At 46.6% G+C, this 19,862-nt stretch overlaps 1 protein-coding gene across 2 annotated transcripts in view; it reads left to right on the top strand.

The window, feature by feature from the left end:
* HEATR5A (HEAT repeat containing 5A) overlaps positions 1–19,862 on the top strand; it is a 314,530-nt gene that overhangs the window by 90,774 nt on the left and 203,894 nt on the right. For both annotated transcript variants that reach the window (XM_078659395.1, XM_078659394.1), the window contains exons 14-19: positions 5,449–5,558; positions 10,997–11,160; positions 14,342–14,517; positions 15,489–15,594; positions 16,016–16,206; positions 19,405–19,564. In XM_078659395.1, coding sequence (XP_078515521.1) covers positions 5,449–5,558; positions 10,997–11,160; positions 14,342–14,517; positions 15,489–15,594; positions 16,016–16,206; positions 19,405–19,564 — 907 coding nt within the window. The remainder of the gene's footprint in view (positions 1–5,448; positions 5,559–10,996; positions 11,161–14,341; positions 14,518–15,488; positions 15,595–16,015; positions 16,207–19,404; positions 19,565–19,862) is intronic.

Below are 19,862 nucleotides of genomic sequence, written 5' to 3' on the forward strand. Positions count from 1 at the left end.
ATTTGTTGTGTGGACTGTGCTCAAAACCTGAATCCAGTAGGTCGACGAGGATTGCGTTTGGTTTTTAAGCACATACCACAAGGGTGGAATCCAGCCAGAGCCTCACGAGACAGCTGGATTGATAGACCCACATAACTAACAAACCTTATACACCCTTCTTTCATGTCTCAACATGTAAGCGAACGGTCTCCATTATTGGAGCTTAGTAGATAATTAACTGGGGCGAGCTGGCAGGCAGTTCTGTCAGCGGGGGCAGATCTAAAAGGCCTAAGGTACCCACGCAATTTGAACAAAGTAGTATATTCTGCATGAGTAAGGTATTACTACATATTGTTGCATCCTTCTTTACAAGTCATTGTCAAATTTCCATTTTAACCTGGACATCGTTTCTGAGTTACAGGCGGTTTTTCCTGCTTATTCATTAGGAGATGCCTTGAATTATATCGGTGTTTCTCATTAGGTTGAGTTTTGTTTGGACAAATTGGGTCTTTAATATTTTCAGAATACCTTTATACTTTTATGAAGGGTTAGCTCGTTAGGCATCTAAAGCAGTGTTAGCTATGTTTAGTGTTTGATATACATCTTACAGTTAAAGTTATGGAATGTCTGTACCTCGTGACTTCAGACTCTTTCCACTCAGTCATACCAGTATCTGTGTCCTTGCAGGGCACATACCCATGGCAGTCACATCAGCCGTCCTCACACACTTGGTCAGCGCTGCTGCTGAAGTTAATCTTTTTGAAGATGCCGCTTTTTGGACAAAAGTTTTAAAAATCTTTCTTTCTTCAGACTTCGTTGCGTGCAATGAAGCCTCCTCATTGTGTTTTTTTGGCTTGTGTTGAACCTTTTAGAAATGGCATTCAGCACAGTGTCATTCAGAACACATTGAACACAGCTTCTGGTAGCATCATGCCCACAGCTCCGCTTTACACAATTTAGGCCCTAATTATGAGTAGTAATATCTCACCTGGAATGGTGACAAGTAGCCAGGTGTCCCCAGCGACAGTATTTCTGGACTTTGAAACATTTGCCACAGTTTCAACAGTTGTGGGTCCGCACCCGATGAAACCTCTGCAGAGGTGGGGGCCTGCTGCAGACTGAAGCGCTTTCTGGCCCCTGCCCATCAGCGAAGCACCATGGAGGAGACGGCTCTGAGTAGACAGACTCAAATGTGCCCTGACCCCTGTCCTCCCACTTCCTCCCACCAAATCCAATTCACTTCCCATTGACATTTTCCGCAGGCTCGGCGCAGTTGGAATATGTCAGTGAGTAGGGGAAAACCACACGCAAAAGGACCTGCTATCTGAGTGGGCGTGGTTAATCCCCATTGCGAGGGGAACATTTTTGTTGCAGTGATGCCAACAGGAATCTGATGTCCAGTATCCCTGCACCAAAAAGACACAACCTTGTAATCTGGGCCCCAGTAAGGTAAGTGTTTACCACACTAACAGTACATCTATGTACATTTATCCATAGATCTGTACACATAGAATGACATCAAAGCCACATAATGTGAAAAGATGCCTTGAAACACAACAGGCACATAAAACTGAGACCTAGAGAATTGAACACCCCAGCAGAATAAAACAAACCTTCATGTCCTTATCCTCACCCTTCTTGCTCATAGTGGTCCACAAAGATTCTGTTACTGAATCTAGCCAGTACTGTAAAAGTGTATTTAATCACTAAACAATAAATAGATGCCACTGCAACCGTGCTGGGACCTGTTCATTATGATTTCCTAAAAAGTAAGAAAAAATACAGTACAGGAACTCCACTTTATGGTGAATGGTGCACAGATTCTGACACTGTCCAGATTCCGCACCTTTTTTCTAAAGGTGCGGAATCCGCAGTTAGCGTATCCATCAGAAAGCGTGTTACCAACGATAACTTATTTGTCTTTTCCATCTGCTTTGAGAATATATTGGTCGTTTCGCTCAAAGGTTTTTTCCCAATAGTTTTTGCTCTGGAAAATCAAATTGGTGATCCCTCAATTAATGGAGGGGCCAGTACGTAGATGGGTGTGCTGAGGTATGTTTGTGCCCTTAGAATTTTCAATTAATATCATATTTTGGAGCCGAGATATTAGATTCCACCTGTGGCAATCTGTTCTGACCATTTCCTGAACATGGAGAGTTGGGTCTTGGTGAAACATAGTCAACATGAACCTGAATTTGATCCCTTGCCTGTGGTAGAGGGTTCTGGCATAAAAGATGTTTTTGGTCCAACATCTACTGCAAAATCATAGACACAGCCCTTTCGCGGTAAGGATTGTGGTCAGGGCAGTTATTGCATAGAATAATCCCAACAGTTGCCAGTAAACCTATCTCGAATATCGCTTGATTTCAACCCAGAAAGTTGGGATCGTCTATAAAAAAAACAACTGGACACCTGGAAACCAGCTGTCTCCGACCAGTGGATGCTTGGAATAGTTGAAGCAACATTTCAACTTCAGTTCAAAGAAAATACACAGTACCTGGGCCTCTCCACTCCAGTTTTATGTGCTCCTTTACATCTACACCCACTCTTTCAGGTTATTCAGGATTGTTTGGATAAAGAGGAAATAATTCTAGTGTCAGAAGGTCAGAGCTGTCCAGGATGTGACTCTTTCATATTCTTAAACAGAAACTGTAGTCGGGGGACTTTCGGTCAGTCCTCAGTCTCTAAAGTGTTGATTGTTTTCTCCCAGAGATTTAAGATGGTAACTCTGAAGTCCATAATAACACTGCTTAACCCACTAGACCTTATAATATTTCCTTTTTTTATCATGGAAAAGTGGTTTTTAGGCTTGATTCTTTTGTCCCAGAATTGCATCTGATTTACAATTGGATCAGGAGTTGGTACTGCTGTTTTTGCTTTCCTTTTTTTTTTTGCATCACCAACATCAGAAGAGATACTTTTGTACTGGGTTTGCCGTGAGTTGTCTATTTACTTAATCAAACAGTCTCCTTTCGGAAGGTAACCCCTTTTAATTCTTATGGTAGTTGTACCTTCTGATTCTAGAATATCACCAGGTGCCAGATTATACCTTCAGAATGGAGAGATTAGTGGGGTCTGTTAGGAGTATTAGGTAGAGTATCCATCAGAAAGATAGTTACCTAAGGTAAGTAACTTTTTCTTCTGCTAGATATTTCTGCCAGCAGATTCCACATACGTTCAAATTGGTAGCAAATCCAGGCTTGGGGTCTGAAGGGCTTGTTAGACAATGAAATCTGGGCGCACTGAACATGAAATATGTCCGTCCCATCTTCTGAAGCCAAGTAATATTTAGTGAAAGTGTGAAGAGATACCCATGTCGCTGCACAACAAATCTCAGCCTCTAGGGTCCCTCTGGCCAGCTCTGATGTTGAAGACTTCACTCCGACGGAGTGAGTGCAGAATCCCTCAGATCATTCCTTCTTGGCAAGGGCATAGCACGTCGTTCTGCATAGAGTGCACGAGTCAAAGTCCTCTTCTGGACTACTTTGCCCATTTTGTTACTTGCATACCTCACATAGGGCTGGTCTTGGTCATCAAACCTGATCTCTATCATGCAGTCTGTATAGTAACTGACCAACCTCATTGGTTTCCCGTTGGTGTAATCTTTCCTTGTCCTTACTGGGATGGGTCGGAGGATGAAAGGTAGATGAAAAATCTTCACCGACTTAGGAACGAAAGCAGCTTTAATCTTTAGAACAAGCTTGTCTGCATTGAAGCACCTTCAAGGAGGGTGCACGCATAATGAAGTGGAAAATCTCAACCAAAGCGCATCCACCAAGGCTCACATCAGTGGGAACTGGAGAGTACAAAACTGTGGGCAGTGACTATTCTTGTGAGTGGCAAAAAGATCCACCTGAGGGGTGCCCCACAGGGCAAAGATGATCTGCACTGCCTCCCGGTGAAGACACCACTCGTGGTCGGCAAGATTGCGCTGACTGAGACAGTCGGCCTACGTGTACAGAGAACTGTTGAGATGATTATTGACCCCAAGTCCAAATCCTTAATGCTTCCCAACAAAGAAGCTGTGACCCCACTCCTTACTTCTATGTGAGATGCCACAGTGCAGATGTATTGTCTGTCAGTATCTTGCTGTGAAGGGAAAGGAGGAAAGCCTTCAGGGCCAAGCTAATTGCACGCAGTTCAAGCAGGTTGATGTGAAGCACTGTCACTTCCCGAGACCAAGGCCTCTGATCTGCAGATCCTTCCGATGCACATCCCACCCAAGAGTAAACCACGGTTGGTGGAGGGTAAATGGACATCCCCTGTGATGGGGGCTTCTCTACTAACTGCCAGCTCAGCTCTGCTGCAGTGTCCTGAGAGATTGTGATAGTGTTTGACAGTTCTCCCTGTGATTTAAACCACATCCGTCAGACACCACTGAAGAGCCCTCATGTGGCCGTGTGTGCATGGAGCCAGTACAATGCTAGAAGCCAGCAGGCCTAGCAGGCGACAAACCATCAAGACTGGAACTCCGTTCCCGTCTGAAAAATCATAATATCCTAAATGTAGTGAATGATCTCAAGGAACATGTGTCTAGTTCTGTCCTAGGATAAGGTGCCGCTGAGAGGAGGCATGTTTATGGAGAAGTCAAACCGAACAGCTAGGATACAGTTGCATGCAGGGGTCCATTTCCATCTGAGGCAAACTGGCTTTGAGCAGCCAGTCTTCCATTTATGGGAGCACTGAGTTCCCCGACCTTCTCAGATGCGGCTCAACCACTTCCATCACCTAGATGATGACTGGAGGTGATTCCAAACAAATGGTATTACTGCGAACTGGTAGTTCCTGGCCTCCATGCCCACCTCCCTGTCCTGAAGGATTCCAAAGATCAGCATTTTAAAAAGGTTCCAATCTAGTTGCACTGCTATATCATGATTGATGTTGTTTCCTTGTCTCTGCCTGAAACCTCATGGGGGGGGGGGGGGGAGTAGGGGGAAGTATGTGAAACTGATGTCTGTGTGCTGGGGTGGGAGGTATATGGCTCCTGTGAAGTAATGCCTGCGGCGCCTCCCGTGCCGAGGTGGAGCCCGTGTCCACTAGCAACGTCATAGAGCTACAGAAAGTTTCCTGATCCAGCCAATCACCTGGGGATATTCTGCGGTTAAACTTATTCTTTTGATTTATAGGTTTTGTTGAAAAAAAACAGGAAGTTAACTGGTTGCCTCTGCTTTTTAAGCAAGGGAAGTATCCTAGCATGAGGGTGATTGCAAACAATTCTTTTTTTCTGGAGAAAGCACTAGTTTTGGAGAATGAGGCAGTTCTGTGTTTGAGGAAAAAACTCGCTCATTTATGACTTAGGGAGGACTTTGAGTAATAAAGATTACTGGTAAGTAACTTAGACAGAGAATGATGCAAAAGCTATTTTTGCCGTGGTGTCAGTCTAGTGAGTTGCTGCTAGTCCAGTAGGTGATTTAATTGTTGGGGTGCATTGGAGTGACTCCACGTTATTCCCTCTGTTTTCCTTTGTAGGCTGCCATTGCTACAGAAGATATATGGAAATCCCGTGAAGATGGTATCGGTGATGTACCGTCAAAGATTGTATGAGCTGCTGGCCCTGCTGCCCCCGCAGACCTATGAAGGTGGGATACCATGTATGACCATTACTACTGACACGAAGCAGGCAAGCTCACACACAGTCTGCACTGACATAAAAACCTTTTATAACAACAAGTGATGATGAATGGTTTGCAAGCAAAGGTCTGGCCATCGCTCGGGCCAAATTCCAGCCCATTATTTTTTTCTCACTCCAGAAGGCTGCATCTCCACTGAACAGGAATTAAGCACCCCTGGATCAGTTGTGGCTGACACTTTAGCCAGCATTCTACCTGCTCCCTTTTGACGTTTCACAGATCCCACCTACCTGGTCTGGTCTAGCCTCTACACACGCCTTCTGCATGCGCCCTGTTGTATCTGTCATTTGGCGATTATGTGGGTTTCACCAAAAACATTGTTGTAAACATACTCTAAATGCAATTTGATCCTCCCCTTTAATTTATAGCTAGCAGAACTGTATCATGCTGGAGACTGCAATGTCGAAGAGCCCTTCAGGGTCCTTCTTACTGAGGTACAGGACATCTCAGCCTAAGCTTTCGTGACCTAGTGATCATTAAGGTGACCTATATTACCCTCTAATTTCACCCAGCCTCTCTTTATTATCATAAGTTAAAGGGCAGTTAAAAGCTCAGATGAAGGCACAAGATAACACTGCTTTTCTATAGCTTAACAGTATAACCAATCGTTGAGGAACATCCTGAGGTCCATGCTCTCAATCCGACATGTTTTGACTGGTCCTAGGTCTGATGTGTACTGTCCTTAGACGAACGCTTCCACCTTCTCGATTTCCACTAGCGTGGGCCACAATGTAGAAAACGAAATGGTCTCGTTTTGCTCCAGCAATGTTTACCTATCCTGGAACAGGGAATGGGCTTGTGACCTTCTAGGCTCCATGATGAGCCTGTGTGTTTTGTTGATCAGAGGCATAGAGATCCCTAGGCAATAGCCCACTGCCATCAGCACAGGATGAAGGGCAAGAACAGGTTTCACTTTAGCTGGCGATACCTACACTGAACCAGGGCAGGGAATTGGAAGACTTTCTCTGCCCTACTGGTTGCACTGGTTTCACAGTGCTGCTTTTTTTTTTTTTTGTAAAAGGTTTTATTTTGCAGTTTAAGTACAACCAAGAACACAAATAAAGGTCATCTTAAGCATTACATAGTCCGCCTTGCAAGGGCACTAAATCATGAGCAGGACCTCTGCTGATGGCATAATAAGTCCGTGCCTCGTGAGCATAGCCACAGCACCAACAGTCCAGCGAGCCAGCAGCAAAATCGTTTGAGGCGGGTGCCAAGGGAAGAAATCCCCAATCCAATGCTCCGTACAGCACATCCATACAGCTACGGACCCAGCAATAAGCAGTAAACTCCCAGAATGACCAGAACAAGAAAATAACAAGTCCCCCCCCCCCTTCCCCCCACATGGTGGTGGCCCAAACAGACATACAAACACTCTCCTCCCCCAACCTATACCTGAAAGAGATGCAGCGACCTCAAGGAAGCCGGACACACAGCTGAGGGCAGACCTTTGGATAGGAAGTCAACCAACGGGCCCCATTGGAACTGGAAATTCTCGAATTTACCTAGGAAGATGTCCGCCATCCTTTCCATACTTAGAAGCTTCCATAGTCGGGCATGCCACAGAGATATTGCCGGAGCCTCCCTCCGTTTCCAGGCAGCCGCCAGCGTAAGCTTGGCAGCGCCCAGGCATAGCCACAGAATCTTTTTGTCAGCCCGGGTCTGATGCTCCAGGCCAGGGTCACGCAGTCCCAGCAAAACAAAGGCAATATCATCCTTTACAGGATAATGAAGGATGTCCCTGATATGCGAAAGGATCTCCTCCCAAAACGGCCTAATCACCGGGCAGTCCCACCAGATGTGGCGGAAGTCCCCAAGTAGCCCGCATCCCCTCCAGCATAGGTGAGACGTGGACGGATAAATGCGGTGAAGCCGGGACGGGCACATATACCATTGCGTAAGTGTCTTAAGATGAGCCTCCCGCAAGTGAAGCGAGTGATTAAACTTCGACACGTCCCGCCACAGGGCCGACCATTCCGTATCTGAGACGTCTCTCCCCAACAATTCCTCCCATAGGCCCATGTAGCGATGCCTAGGCGTCACCGCCGATTTAAGTAGGAGCTGGTATAGGAAGGAGATGGCACCCCTCATGACAGTCGATCGCAATAGGAACGCCTCGAAAGGCGACGGAGGCCGCGTCGCCGCCTCCATCACCCCAGGCGTGGTGGCCCAGTGATGCAATTGTAAGTGATGGAACCGTTCAGCGTCGGTAAGCCCGTAGTCCCTCATACAGTTAGCAAAGGTAAGGGGAACCCGCCCATGAAACAGATGGGTCAGCGCCCGGCAACCGCCCTCCCTCCAAGCATCAAAGATCCCTTCCCGAAGTGCCGGCGGGAAAGCTGGATTGAAGTGTATGGGCGTAAAAGGCGATGGGAAGGTAGTCCATCTCTCATCTGCAGCCAAGGAGTCCCAGACCTTCAATGTGGTACCCGTAGGAGTACTAATGTAGGCGTTCAGCGGACGGTCCTTCCGGGGCTTCCACGCCAGGTCCCAGACCGATCTGCCTGCCACACTCCGGTCCATATGCAGCCAATGTTTCTCGGACGATTGCTGCGACCACTCCACCAGCACTCTCAATTGCGCCGCTTTATAGTAAAGCTGCAAATCAGGAAGTCCCAAGCCCCCCTCAGAATTGGGCTGCCGCAGCACCGTAAATGCAAATCGTGCCCGGCCCCCCTGCCACACAAAGCGCAGTATCTGGGTCCGAAGGCGCCGAAAAAAGTCGGTATGAAGAGGGATGGGTAGAGCTTGAAATAAATATAAGTATTTGGGGAGGAGAACCATCTTAACAGCATGTATTCTGCCCAGCCAAGATATAAATTTGGGTTTCCACTTCTCCAGCTCAATCCGAGTCTTCGCAAACAGCGGCGGAAAATTAGCTGAAAACAGCCCCCCGATTGTCGGGGTTAGGTGAACCCCCAAGTAGACCAGTGAGCCATCCGCCCAAGCCAAAGGGGTCAAGAGCTTCACTCGTTCCACCTCCTCCTGAGAAAGAGTTAGATTCAGGACATGGGACTTGCCATAGTTGACTTTGAAGCCCGCTACCGCCTCATAGGCCAGCAGGGCCTCCCGAAGGCACGGCAGGGAGCGCTCCGGCTCCGTTATTGATAATAAGATATCATCCGCGAAGAGCGTGATTTTGTGTTGCTCTCCTGTGAAAGGAATACCCCGGATCCCCTCATGCTCTCGCACCGCCAACGCCAGAGGTTCAATACTGAGCGCAAACAGGAGCGGGGAAAGGGGGCACCCCTGTCTGGTGCCCCTGGAGTGCGGGAAAAACTCCGACACATGTCCGTTCACTGTTACTCTAGACCTCGGGCCGCTAAAGTTGGCCTGGACCATAGTGAGGAATTTGTCAGAAAACCCAAAGGCAGTCAGTGTGTTAAAGAGGAAACCCCAATCAACTCTGTCGAAAGCCTTTTCGGCGTCCAACCCCACTAGCACCGCTGGAATGCGGAACCTGTCGGCCTTTTCTATCAAGTGAACCACTCTGCGAGTATTATCGTGGGTCTGACGACCTTTAATGAAACCGGATTGATCCGGATGTATGAGCGCCGGTAACAGATCCTGCAGTCTATGCGCCAGGATCGCGGAATACAATTTAGCGTCAACATTAAGCAGTGCTATGGGGCGGAACGACGCACACTGGGCAAGATCTTTCCCGGGTTTCGGCAAGACCGTGATAACCGCCTCCGCCAAGGAGCCGACCGAGGAGCCGGATACGGCCATATCATTAAAAAGAGAAGTGAGGAAGTCGCACAATTCCGAGGCGTAAGACTTATAGAAAACCGCCGTGTAGCCATCCGGCCCCGGCGCTTTGTGCAACTTCAGGCCCTTAATGGCCTCGAGGACCTCCTCCCTGGTAATCGGTGCGTCCAGCAGCTCATTCCACTCGGTGGAAACTCGTGGAAGGGGCAATCGCCCCAGGTACTCCCTCTGTTCTTCCACGGCTAGGCTGTCACCCTTATACAGGCCCGCATAGAAGCGTCCAAAGATAGACGCCTTCACCTCGTCCTTGTGTTGCACCACCCCCGCCTCATCCCGTATTCCCCCAATATACTCGCGCTCCCTCTTATCTCGAAGTTGACGTGCCAAGTGCCGCCCAACCTTATTCCCACCGGAGTAAGATTGCCGCCCCAGTCTCAGCATTGTCAGCTCAGCCCTGTTATTATAATGAGCTCGCAGCTTCCCTCACACCGCAGTCAACGGTCGGAGGGTTATCCTTGAGGGATTAAGCTTGTGAGCCCGTTCGAGGCGGGACACTTCTTCCTCCAGAGCCTCCCGGTCCTTACGCCGCTCCTTATTTAGACGTGCATTGAGGCCCAAGCATGTGCCCCGAATGGAGGCCTTAAAGGCATCCCAAGTGTTAGCGACCGATGTGTCAGATGCAGGATTAAGCTCAAAAAATTCCCTAATGGCTATCCGCAGGGCTTTGTTGGAAGCATCATCCCGGATCACCGAAGCCGGGAAGTACCATTTTCTCTGCCCACCCCCAGCCGACGACCAACGGAGGCTAAGCACCAACAAGCTGTGGTCCGACACCGAAAGCGGAAGTATGGTGGAGTCTAGGACATCTCCCTTAAGGGCCTGACTAAGAAAAATGTGGTCCAGGCGTGAGTAGGAGTGATGTACGTGAGAGAAGTAAGTGTAATCCCTGGCAGAGGGGTGATAAAAGCGCCAGCCATCAATCAGTCCCAGCTCCCCCACCGTCTGCCGCGAAGAGTCTGAGAAGACCCCCGCTCCAGTCCTATGAGACCCCGCACAGTGCTGCTTTTAAGTACAGGGCTGTTTTGTCTGTCATATCCATCGCGCAGAAATCCAATCTGCTTGCACACCCATGTACATTTTGTCCAAGTGCACAAAATACGCACAGTTTCTTCATTTGTCCCAAAGGACCCAGTAATGGGTGACTGGGTGGATCTTTAACCAGGGATATTCAGCAGGCATCTCTCCTCAGCAGTCCTGTAAGAATGCCTGCACCTTGGATTAACATATTGCTGCTACCACCACTGATCACATAGTAGCCCGGCAGAAGTCACTCCCACTTAGGTTGAGGGATCCCTTTGTGTGAACCTGCTGTCAGCAGAAAAATATTCTGCTAACATTACAGTAAATGTGGAACGCCTCAAATGAACTCGCAGATTGTCAAGTCCAGAGGAGGAAAACAATTGATAGGATAAAAAAACAAGCCAACAAACCGGGTGAAGCGGTACAGCTTTTCCAAGCCATGAAGAGAACATTTGTCCAAACACGGTGTTAAATGACAGGTAGGGTCTGCTCTCTCAAGTTAGATCTGGAATACTAAAGACCCCTATGGCTCGCCTCGCTTTTGATTGACATAGGAAGTCCATACTCTGTCATATATCTAATGACCCCTTCTCCTACAGGGAACGTCTGTGCTATCATGAAAGAGTTGTTTGCTGACCTGACTGCTCCAGATAACCAGCTGGCAGCCTCTACCTCTCTCCTGCCGCCACTCTGCCACCGGGACGACCTGCTGTTGATGGGATCTCTACTGCAGGAAACTGATCATGGCTTCATTGAAGAGCAGGTATTGTCTGGCCCATCACGCTTCTTCACTGTTCACCAGCTGGCCCTCTTTCTCCATTTCTTGGTATGTCACCAGCTGCTGATCCATTGATAAATGTACTGGACGAACAAGCATATTGGCGCAATGCTCAAGGATTGTGCAGTTAGTGAAACCATATTTAAAGTGTTGTCTTCTACTGTGATCCATACCTTGTGAAGGATAAACTTAGATTGAATTCAGACCTTGGCTTAGTCCGCTGTGGGGCCTGAACTTTGGGTCTCCAGTAAGTTGGTGTTTCTGAACTGTATCCATAGTAGGTGCTGTTGTTTACTTCTGGTGCCAAGGGCCAAAAATGCTACACTCTCCAGTTATATAACCACATGACTCCATTTTAATACTTAACACACTGAAAAAAACGAATGTGTCTATCTGTAACAAAACTGGTGCTCATGTAAAGTGCTCGGATATCTGATATCTACAGGTCAAGTTTGCGCTCCAAAAAGGCAACTACATGACGGTGTTGGATCTCAAGCACATCAACCTTGATTCCTTGATGCCTACGGGCTTAGTTGCGCGTTATACATTTCATTTCATTTAATTTCATTCATTTCAACTACCTCGATCTTCTGGCCATGCACCTAGCTGTCAAAGACTTTTTTAGGTAGTTTGGGGAAATGTGCTTCTCATCAAACCAGACCACATGCCTGCCATGTATTGGTTCCAGAAACAAGACCGCACACACACACACTCCCCGCTGTTAGCCATCGCTCTGGAGATATGGCACCGGGTCATCCGCCACCATGGTACCCTTTGAAGAGGGCAACGACCTTGTAGATCTGCTCAGCAGGGCGCCTTAACAATTCCAATTCTTCTCAGTTACTTCTGACACTGGGCACTCCACAGGTATACCTGTTCGCCACCCCCAAAAACGCAAAATGACCAATCTTCCCCTCCAGGTACCCACAGTCCATGGGCACTACACTATGGATGAACTGGTGAGGGAATTAGAGCGACACCTTCATACCCTAAACCTTAAAAGTGCTCTCTTGTATTATATTGACAGGACCAAACCCATCCACAAGTCTGACTAGCTCTTTGTAGCCTTTGCAAAACCTCACAAGGGCCATCTGTAAGCCTGGCATAGCTAATGGAAAGTCAAGAGCAACCAAACCTGCCTTGACCAAGCTAAAAGAGCCCCGTCTAGTCCCTCTCTGAGGCGCCCCACCAAAAGTAAGAAGGAAACCATGCCTTTCTTGGGTAATATCGTGCTACCTGACAAATGCAATTCGGTTACCTGGTCAACCCCATACACTTTTAGCAAACACTATTGCTTGGTAGGCTGTGGGTGGCTGGCTGTAGGCTGATGCTGGCCAGATCGTCTTAAGGACTCTATTTGAGACTCTGCATTATCCACACGCTAGCCACCACTTTTGGAGATTACTGCTTTCCAGTCTATGCAGAACACGTGGATCTACAGTCCCACATGGTACGAATGTAAAATGTTACTTACCCTGTAAGCATATGTTCCTCACATGTAGTGCTGCAGATTCTCATGTGTGCACCCTCCTCCCAGGAGGCTGTGTTCTCTTATCTGCACAGTTCACATGGTACCCCAAGTTCTGGTCACTCGCCACTCCATTATACTCATCCGCTGTGCAAGAAACGATCTAACATGGAGTCGGTTCCTGTGCACATTGTCCACTAAGGGAGGAGTCGCAGTACATTTTGTGACTCAAAAGACGACTTTGGGAAAAACAAGCTTTAAACATCCAAGCCCAACTCTAGATGACAGGAGTATGCAAAACATGAAATTAGAGAACTGCACGCTACTAACAGATGCTTACAGTATATGTCACGTTTTCCTTCTGGTTTCCTTGTGTTCTTGACTGTGCCGTTCCATGATGAATGAGGATCTAGGTTTTGCTAAGTATCTCTGTGAAATCTCACAGGATCTACCTTTACCTGGAATTCCTCTCACTCAAGTAATACTCAGGTTGCAGTCTATAATGTTTCTGTTTCAGGTTGGTACATTGACTAAGTTCTCAGTACAAGAGTCTTGAAAACCTATTTCTAGGCCTTGTTCTGGGAGAAGAAAAATCCAGAAAACCTATCAGTGGCTAACAAACTTGAATAGTGAGCGCTTAGTCGAGGAGCTTGTGATGGCTTCGAAACTTGAAAGCAGCATCATACTGTAAACATAAGGCAAGCTGAATGTACTGTCAGCGCAGTCACTTCTACGCACTATAGATCTTAATGCAAATGTGGATCAAATAGGATAGTTAAAAGATGTACACAAACATCGACATAGTGCTAGAACCCTGAGAGGCAGACGTCGGACTACAAACCCTTCGGAAGTGTTTGCACCATAGACATTATATTTTGGAACATTGTACCCATGGGTCAATATTGACTTACGGGACGAACACGTTGCATCTTTCCCTCATCTTTTGTAAGTCCTCAGCTATACTTTTGCTTTACTCCCACCCAGCCAAGCATAGGTGTTGGACATGGATCATTTCCCACAAGATTGTTTCTTTATGTGCCCTCGTCTTTTGGAACAATACATGGAGTTTGAGCATTTGAGTTTCCTGCAAAAACAATCCAAACCTAGTGAACCAAATAACTCGCCATCTAATATGGAACAGGCCAGGTCCTGAAAACAGTACACAATGCCAGTGGCAGGTCCATAATAGACCCCAAGAAACCAATGAATGTGACGGATTTTGTTGTAGTAGCCCGAAGGTTTGATGTGCTGGGCCCCAAGAACAAAAATTCAGGCTTCTGTCTGAGTTGGATGGTTGTAGTCAAGATTTTTGTTTCTTTGTTACTCGCTAGGACCACCAGCTCAACCAAGTTCACATGGGGACTGGACTTTAGGGTCTATGGCCAACCGTGCCTTTGAATGCATAGAATTCTAATGTAGATAGTGGTTGGAAGATCCTTTGAATGGTTTCAACAACCAGCTCTAGGCAATGACTCTGGGCCCCAAGAACCGGTCATGCATTGGCAGTGAATTTACCATAAGGTTGGAAGGAAAGTAGCAACTCCAGGGGCAGGGTTCAGGAGATCATGAAGCGCCCTACAGTCTTGTACATATGTCACGTGCTGGCAATCTGAGAAGCATCATGTTTGTTCTTGTGTTTGGGATTGTGGCCTTGATCCAGCAGGTTGCTCATGTCCTGCCTCATTGCTTCTCTTTCAGCTCCGCCTTGGGAGTGGAATGGCAGCAGGTTCCCTGGAGTACGATCCTTACTCCATTTATGACCGTGTGGCAGAAGGAGACTCCGTGCCTAAACCCCTACCTCCAGCGCTGGCAGTTATTCGTGCTGCTGCCAGCTTGTTCGGTGTGATGTTTGGTCACGTGCCTGAATCCCAGAGGTAAGCTTTAAACGCACCCATGGACATGTATTTTGTTGTATGTAATCCGAATCATATGCATAATGGTTGTTGCTCTATTAGTAGATGCCGCACTCTGCATGGAAATTGAATGTCCTGACACATTCCTGCAGCTGTGGCAGATGGACTACAGTGTTTTTCAGGGACATTTGGTTGACAAGAAGCTGCAAAGGATGCCAAAGAGAGTGGATTGTAGTAGGCAGGCTTTCTAAGACAGAGGCCAACCATACGTCCTGGACTGACGGTTGCTTAATTATTAAATGGGTCAATGGACACTGCTGGGTACAGCTCTGAATCTGAACTGTTGAGACCAAGCCTTGTGTTTTACACACCACATTTAGCACTAAAAATACAGATAAGACTTCTGTAGGATCTACTGAGCTTCACAGTGAGCTGCACTGAAGAAACTGATACCCCAGCTAAGGCACATCCGTGGTAAAGGCCTCACTGGGATAGTTGTGGAGTTAAGAGGGGTAATCCATATAGGACTGCTCAGTTATTTCCACATTTGGTAAGAGCACCGCCTACAATGTTCTGTGATGTACTTAAAGTGAACAGGGATCACAACTCTCTCCTGATTCCCTAGAGTCGACATAAAGGTGGGCTTTTCCCCAGAATTGAAATAAGGGGTTTCTTGGGTATTACACTACACATGGAATATTTTGCATTTGCCTGGCCGTAGCGTATGCCTCTAATCACTTCCGGTGACTTGTAAAAGGCAGAATAAAAGTCGTGCACCTAAGAGTAGAACCTGTCTGTGTGACTTTCTGGTGGTTGAGTTGAGGCAGAGCGGAAGGACAAAGAAAAGGGTGTTGCTGAGTTGATTTTGGGAGGTTTAAGATTTATACCTGGGAGTTATTTCAGTCTGTGCTCACTTTAGGTAGGTTGAAGAGACAAACTACTGGGCATCTCTGATGAAATATGTGATATGATTTTCTCTCCCTTCTCTTTAGACCCCAGTTCATGGAGCAGCAGTTGGAGTTAATGAAACAGATGAAGGGGTCACGGCAGCAGGTGGTGCAGATGAATGTGGCATCGGCCTTCTTCAGCTTTTTGAAGGTGCGATTCCAGGTCTGGGGCATGCATGGAGTGAGGCTCAAGGAATCTGTGTGCACAGCCTACCTGCTGAATCCTTGCGAGCCCTTGCCTGTACATTGATGAACCCTAGCTCTCTTGTGGTGTAGGTTACTTACTAGGGTATCCACTCCCACATCCACACACAGTAACAAACCAAACTATCCCCATACACTATAGATTGTACCGGTCACTGAGCAGCGTCTCGCTTGCAAGCATAATCTCCTAAAACCTGCACTTCTACCCAAGAAGCGTGTTTGTGGAAGCTGCATGGGTATCGGGCACTTGGTAGACTGCCTGTAGACTTGTGAAACAATATTGATTTACATTTTCTTCTTGTACATGAATGGGCTCAGAAAGCGCTGCTCAGCCTCTCTATTGACACACCATCTTTCATTAATTTCAGCACCTGGCGAACAGTAAGGGAAGTTTTGGCCCAGAGGAGCTTAGGAAGCCAGCGTTGACTTTGATACTCGGGGCCTTGGAAAGCTCGAGCCCACTGTTGAGGTGTGCGGCCGCAGAGGGGCTGGCCAGACTGGCGCAGGTGGTCGCGGACAGCACCTTCACCACCGGTATAGCACAAGCTAGTTTTGAAAAGTAAGTAGCATTGAGTCAACTCTTGTTATTTGACCCTTTTTAGACTAAACATGGGGCACTTTTTAGGTCTCGCCCTGGAACAGGGACGGAGACTTATAGTCGGCTGATGCCGGGGAATGAGGGACACAAAACTGGCACGATTTTTAGCATTCGGATTTGGCTGCGCGAACGCGCACGTTCCGTCCTGCGCCGCCCTCCCAGCCTACTGCGCATGCGCCGCCCTCCCAGCCTACCGCGCATGCATGCATGCACACAGACACAGACACACACACACACACACACACGTCGCAGACAGACACTCGCTCACACACACACCCCCTCCCCCACAGTCACACACACGCACTCCAAGACACATACACGCACGCACACACATACACACACATACACAGGCCGCCCCCCCCCGCGCCTACATGCTCCTCTCCCTCCGCCCGCCCGCCGCTCAGCAACGCACTCACCGGCTTCCTCTCCTCAGCTGCAAGGCCCGGCAGCAGGACTCTTCTTCCCTCCTTCGGCACCGGGGCGCAGGGTAGGCTCCTGCCTGCTCCGGTGCTCCCTGCTCCCAACACGGCTCCAATCGCGGCTCTTCCGTGGGAGGCGGGGTAGGCTCCCGCCCTCCTACTTCCTGTTTCCGGGTGTCGCGCCGGCCTGCCTGACTTCCTGGTCGCAGGCCGGCAGAGTAACGAGGATGTTTTGCGGTATGTATTTATTTATTTAATTATGCATTTTTATATAGCGCAGACTTTACCCGAAGGCGGTATTTATTTATTTATGTATTTATGCATTTTTATATAGCGCGGACTTTACCCGAAGGCGGTATTTCTTTATTCATGTATTTATGCATTTTTATATAGCGCGGACTTTACCCGAAGGCGGTAATGCTTGCCTTAGCGTAATGGTGTTCCTTCTTAATTTATTGGTGGTGTCCCTGTTAGAATTATTCCCACTTTTAGTCTAGCAATGCTTGGCATGATGTTGGCATCTTTGGCATTATTGAGCCCATCCCTGGTATAATGGGACCACAACGTATTGTGGGCATTCTTGACCCAATTGTGCTTCTCTTCACCAGCGGTGATGGTCATCCCTGGCATGCGATGGGTGTTCATGGAATTGGATGTTGATATGTAGACATGTAAAGCCAGACTCTGTCCATGGGGCAGTAATATTCATGAGTACTTGATGACATGGAGATCAAAGATACAACTAAAACTGAAAAGCCATTATTTTGAGAGACTGTCATATTTGTTTTTGGGAATCAGAAATATTTATTAAAATGAAATGCTTGTAATAACAAGCCAATGCATGATTACCAGCTGTGATCGTGTTTTCAAAATGTTTGTAAAGTTGATATTAAAGTGATAATTCATGCTAATTTCTGTAGTCTTATTTACATCTTGTTTACAATTATACTATACTACTAATGTATGTTTACTAGCCATAACTGTACTGTTATATGTTACATTTTAATTACAGTGTTTGCCTTTTACAATCATTTTCTTACAAACTACCTCGTAAAACAAAAATATTTATGGCTAAAATATTTTGCACTGTTTGCACAATATATTTGTGATGTTTACACTTACCTATTTGAAATTAAAATGTACAAATGGACATTTAGTCAATTACCATTAAAAAGTTTAACTTTTTTGCTAAGATATTCTTGTAATCTTTTATGCAAACAAATTTAAATACTGCATAAATAATTTTAACAACAAATACTTTATATGTAGCTTTTTATGTACATAAGAAAACTATAGCATAAAGCAAAAAACATTGCCATTTACAATAATAATAGCTCAAACTTAAATAATGCGAGACCTATTGCATTGCAAATGCTTGTTTATTTTCCCTTGTAATAATCAGTCATGTTAAAGCACGCTGCCCTTTACGCTGTTTCACAAATGTTATGCAAGTCCTAGGAAACACTATGTTACCAATATTGCATTCCCTAGATCTGAGTAATTGTAGAGTAAGCTCTATTCTTACAAAACCATGCCCCGATATCTTATGTATGGCTGTCATAAACGTTTTACAGAGTCCACTTAAAGTTAGGAAAACCTTATATTGAGCTGTTGTCTCACTATAATGAATAGTTTGTTTTAGAGGAGGTCGTTTGAGCTTTGTGTACACTTTAAGATGTCTCTACCTCAAGATGTCTTGTATTTATTGTAGTGATGAAATGTTGTTATGCTTATTGTAACTGTGTTTTGGAACCTTTTATGGCTAAGGAGAGCCGAGTAAAGTCTTTATTAGTTGATTGTGTCAACAAGCGAGAAGGCCATGCGTTGTCTGCACATGGGGATGGTGTGAGGCATAAATGTACTTTCGGCTCTTGGAAGTGGCAAGTAAGTCAACTGATATTTTTTCCCTTCCTGGACCAAAGCTCGCTTCCCCCAGACAGTGGTATCCCTTTGGGTGCCAAATGCATCACCAGTCTCTTCTGGACTAGTGGTGCTAGTCCCCTGCAACCGCAGGTAAAAACTACGTAATGGAACTGAAGAATTGCTGGCCATCAGGCCCTCTGCGGGATCGCCCACAAGTAGATGGCCCACTGCATTGTGGGAAATGTAGTCCTGACTTCCAGGAAGTTTCAGGCATCTACCGTGTTCCCCATGACCTCCAGTTGTCTAATTAACTTTCTGCAGTGCTTACCTCTGCCAAGGCTTGTTGGTCACCAGTCTGGCAACTGCCAATTACTTATTCTCCATGTTGTTACTCTGAAATGCTTAACACATTTTCCTCTAGTAAAGCCGGATTGGTCGTTGCCACTCCACCAGGACTGAGCTAAGGACTTATTATTGTGAATGCAAGGACCATCTTTGAGGTATCGTGAGAGTATTGTATGGTGATGCCTAACAAGCGTGGCCAGATAATACTCCACCTTCCTTCAAGTATCTTGTTCAGTGTTGCCTCTTCCTCTGTATGAACAAAACAAGATCACCTAAGTTGACATATTCTGCAGTGTATACAAGACAAAAGCACGTTTGACTTTGGTAATCTTATCTAACGCTGTGTGCACAGTCGAGAGTCTTCTGTGGCATAGTTGGCCATGTTTTGTGTCTGTATAGGATCACCCTTGGCAGTGCTGGGCCTCTTTTGTGGGAACTGTACAGTATCACCTGTCTGTGTGTATTTGCTTTTTTTCTTGTATACAAACTGCACCTTAACACTTTCATGAGGCATGTTTCTCTCTGGTTCTAGGTTGAAGTCTGCAAGGGATGTGGTCTCCCGAACTGGCCATGCGCTGGCCCTCGGCTCTCTGTACCGATACCTGGGTGGCATTGGTTCCTCTCAGCACCTCAGCGCCTGTGTAGGAATCCTGTACACACTCGCCCAGGACAGAACATCTCCTGAAGTACAGGTGGGCTCTTCATATCTGCAGAAAATAAAGCTTCACAGTGAGATGTGAATGTAGGAGCTGAGATGCACCTCCTGTGAAGTTTCTCAGAAGTAGGGTTGATGTTCAGAATGCACTGATAATCAGATTCTCATAATCACCTATGGAAAAGTTGCTTCACAGTAAACAAGCATTTGCAATGCAATAGGTCTCGCATTAGGAAATTTTGAGCTATTGGTATTGTAAATGACAATTTTTTTATTTATGTGTTGGTTTTGAAAATAGCAAAATTAATAGCTTTGTCATTTACAATGCCAATAGT

This window comes from Lissotriton helveticus, chromosome 9 (genome assembly GCF_964261635.1).
Source record: "Lissotriton helveticus chromosome 9, aLisHel1.1, whole genome shotgun sequence".
Lineage (NCBI taxonomy): Eukaryota > Metazoa > Chordata > Amphibia > Caudata > Salamandridae > Lissotriton > Lissotriton helveticus.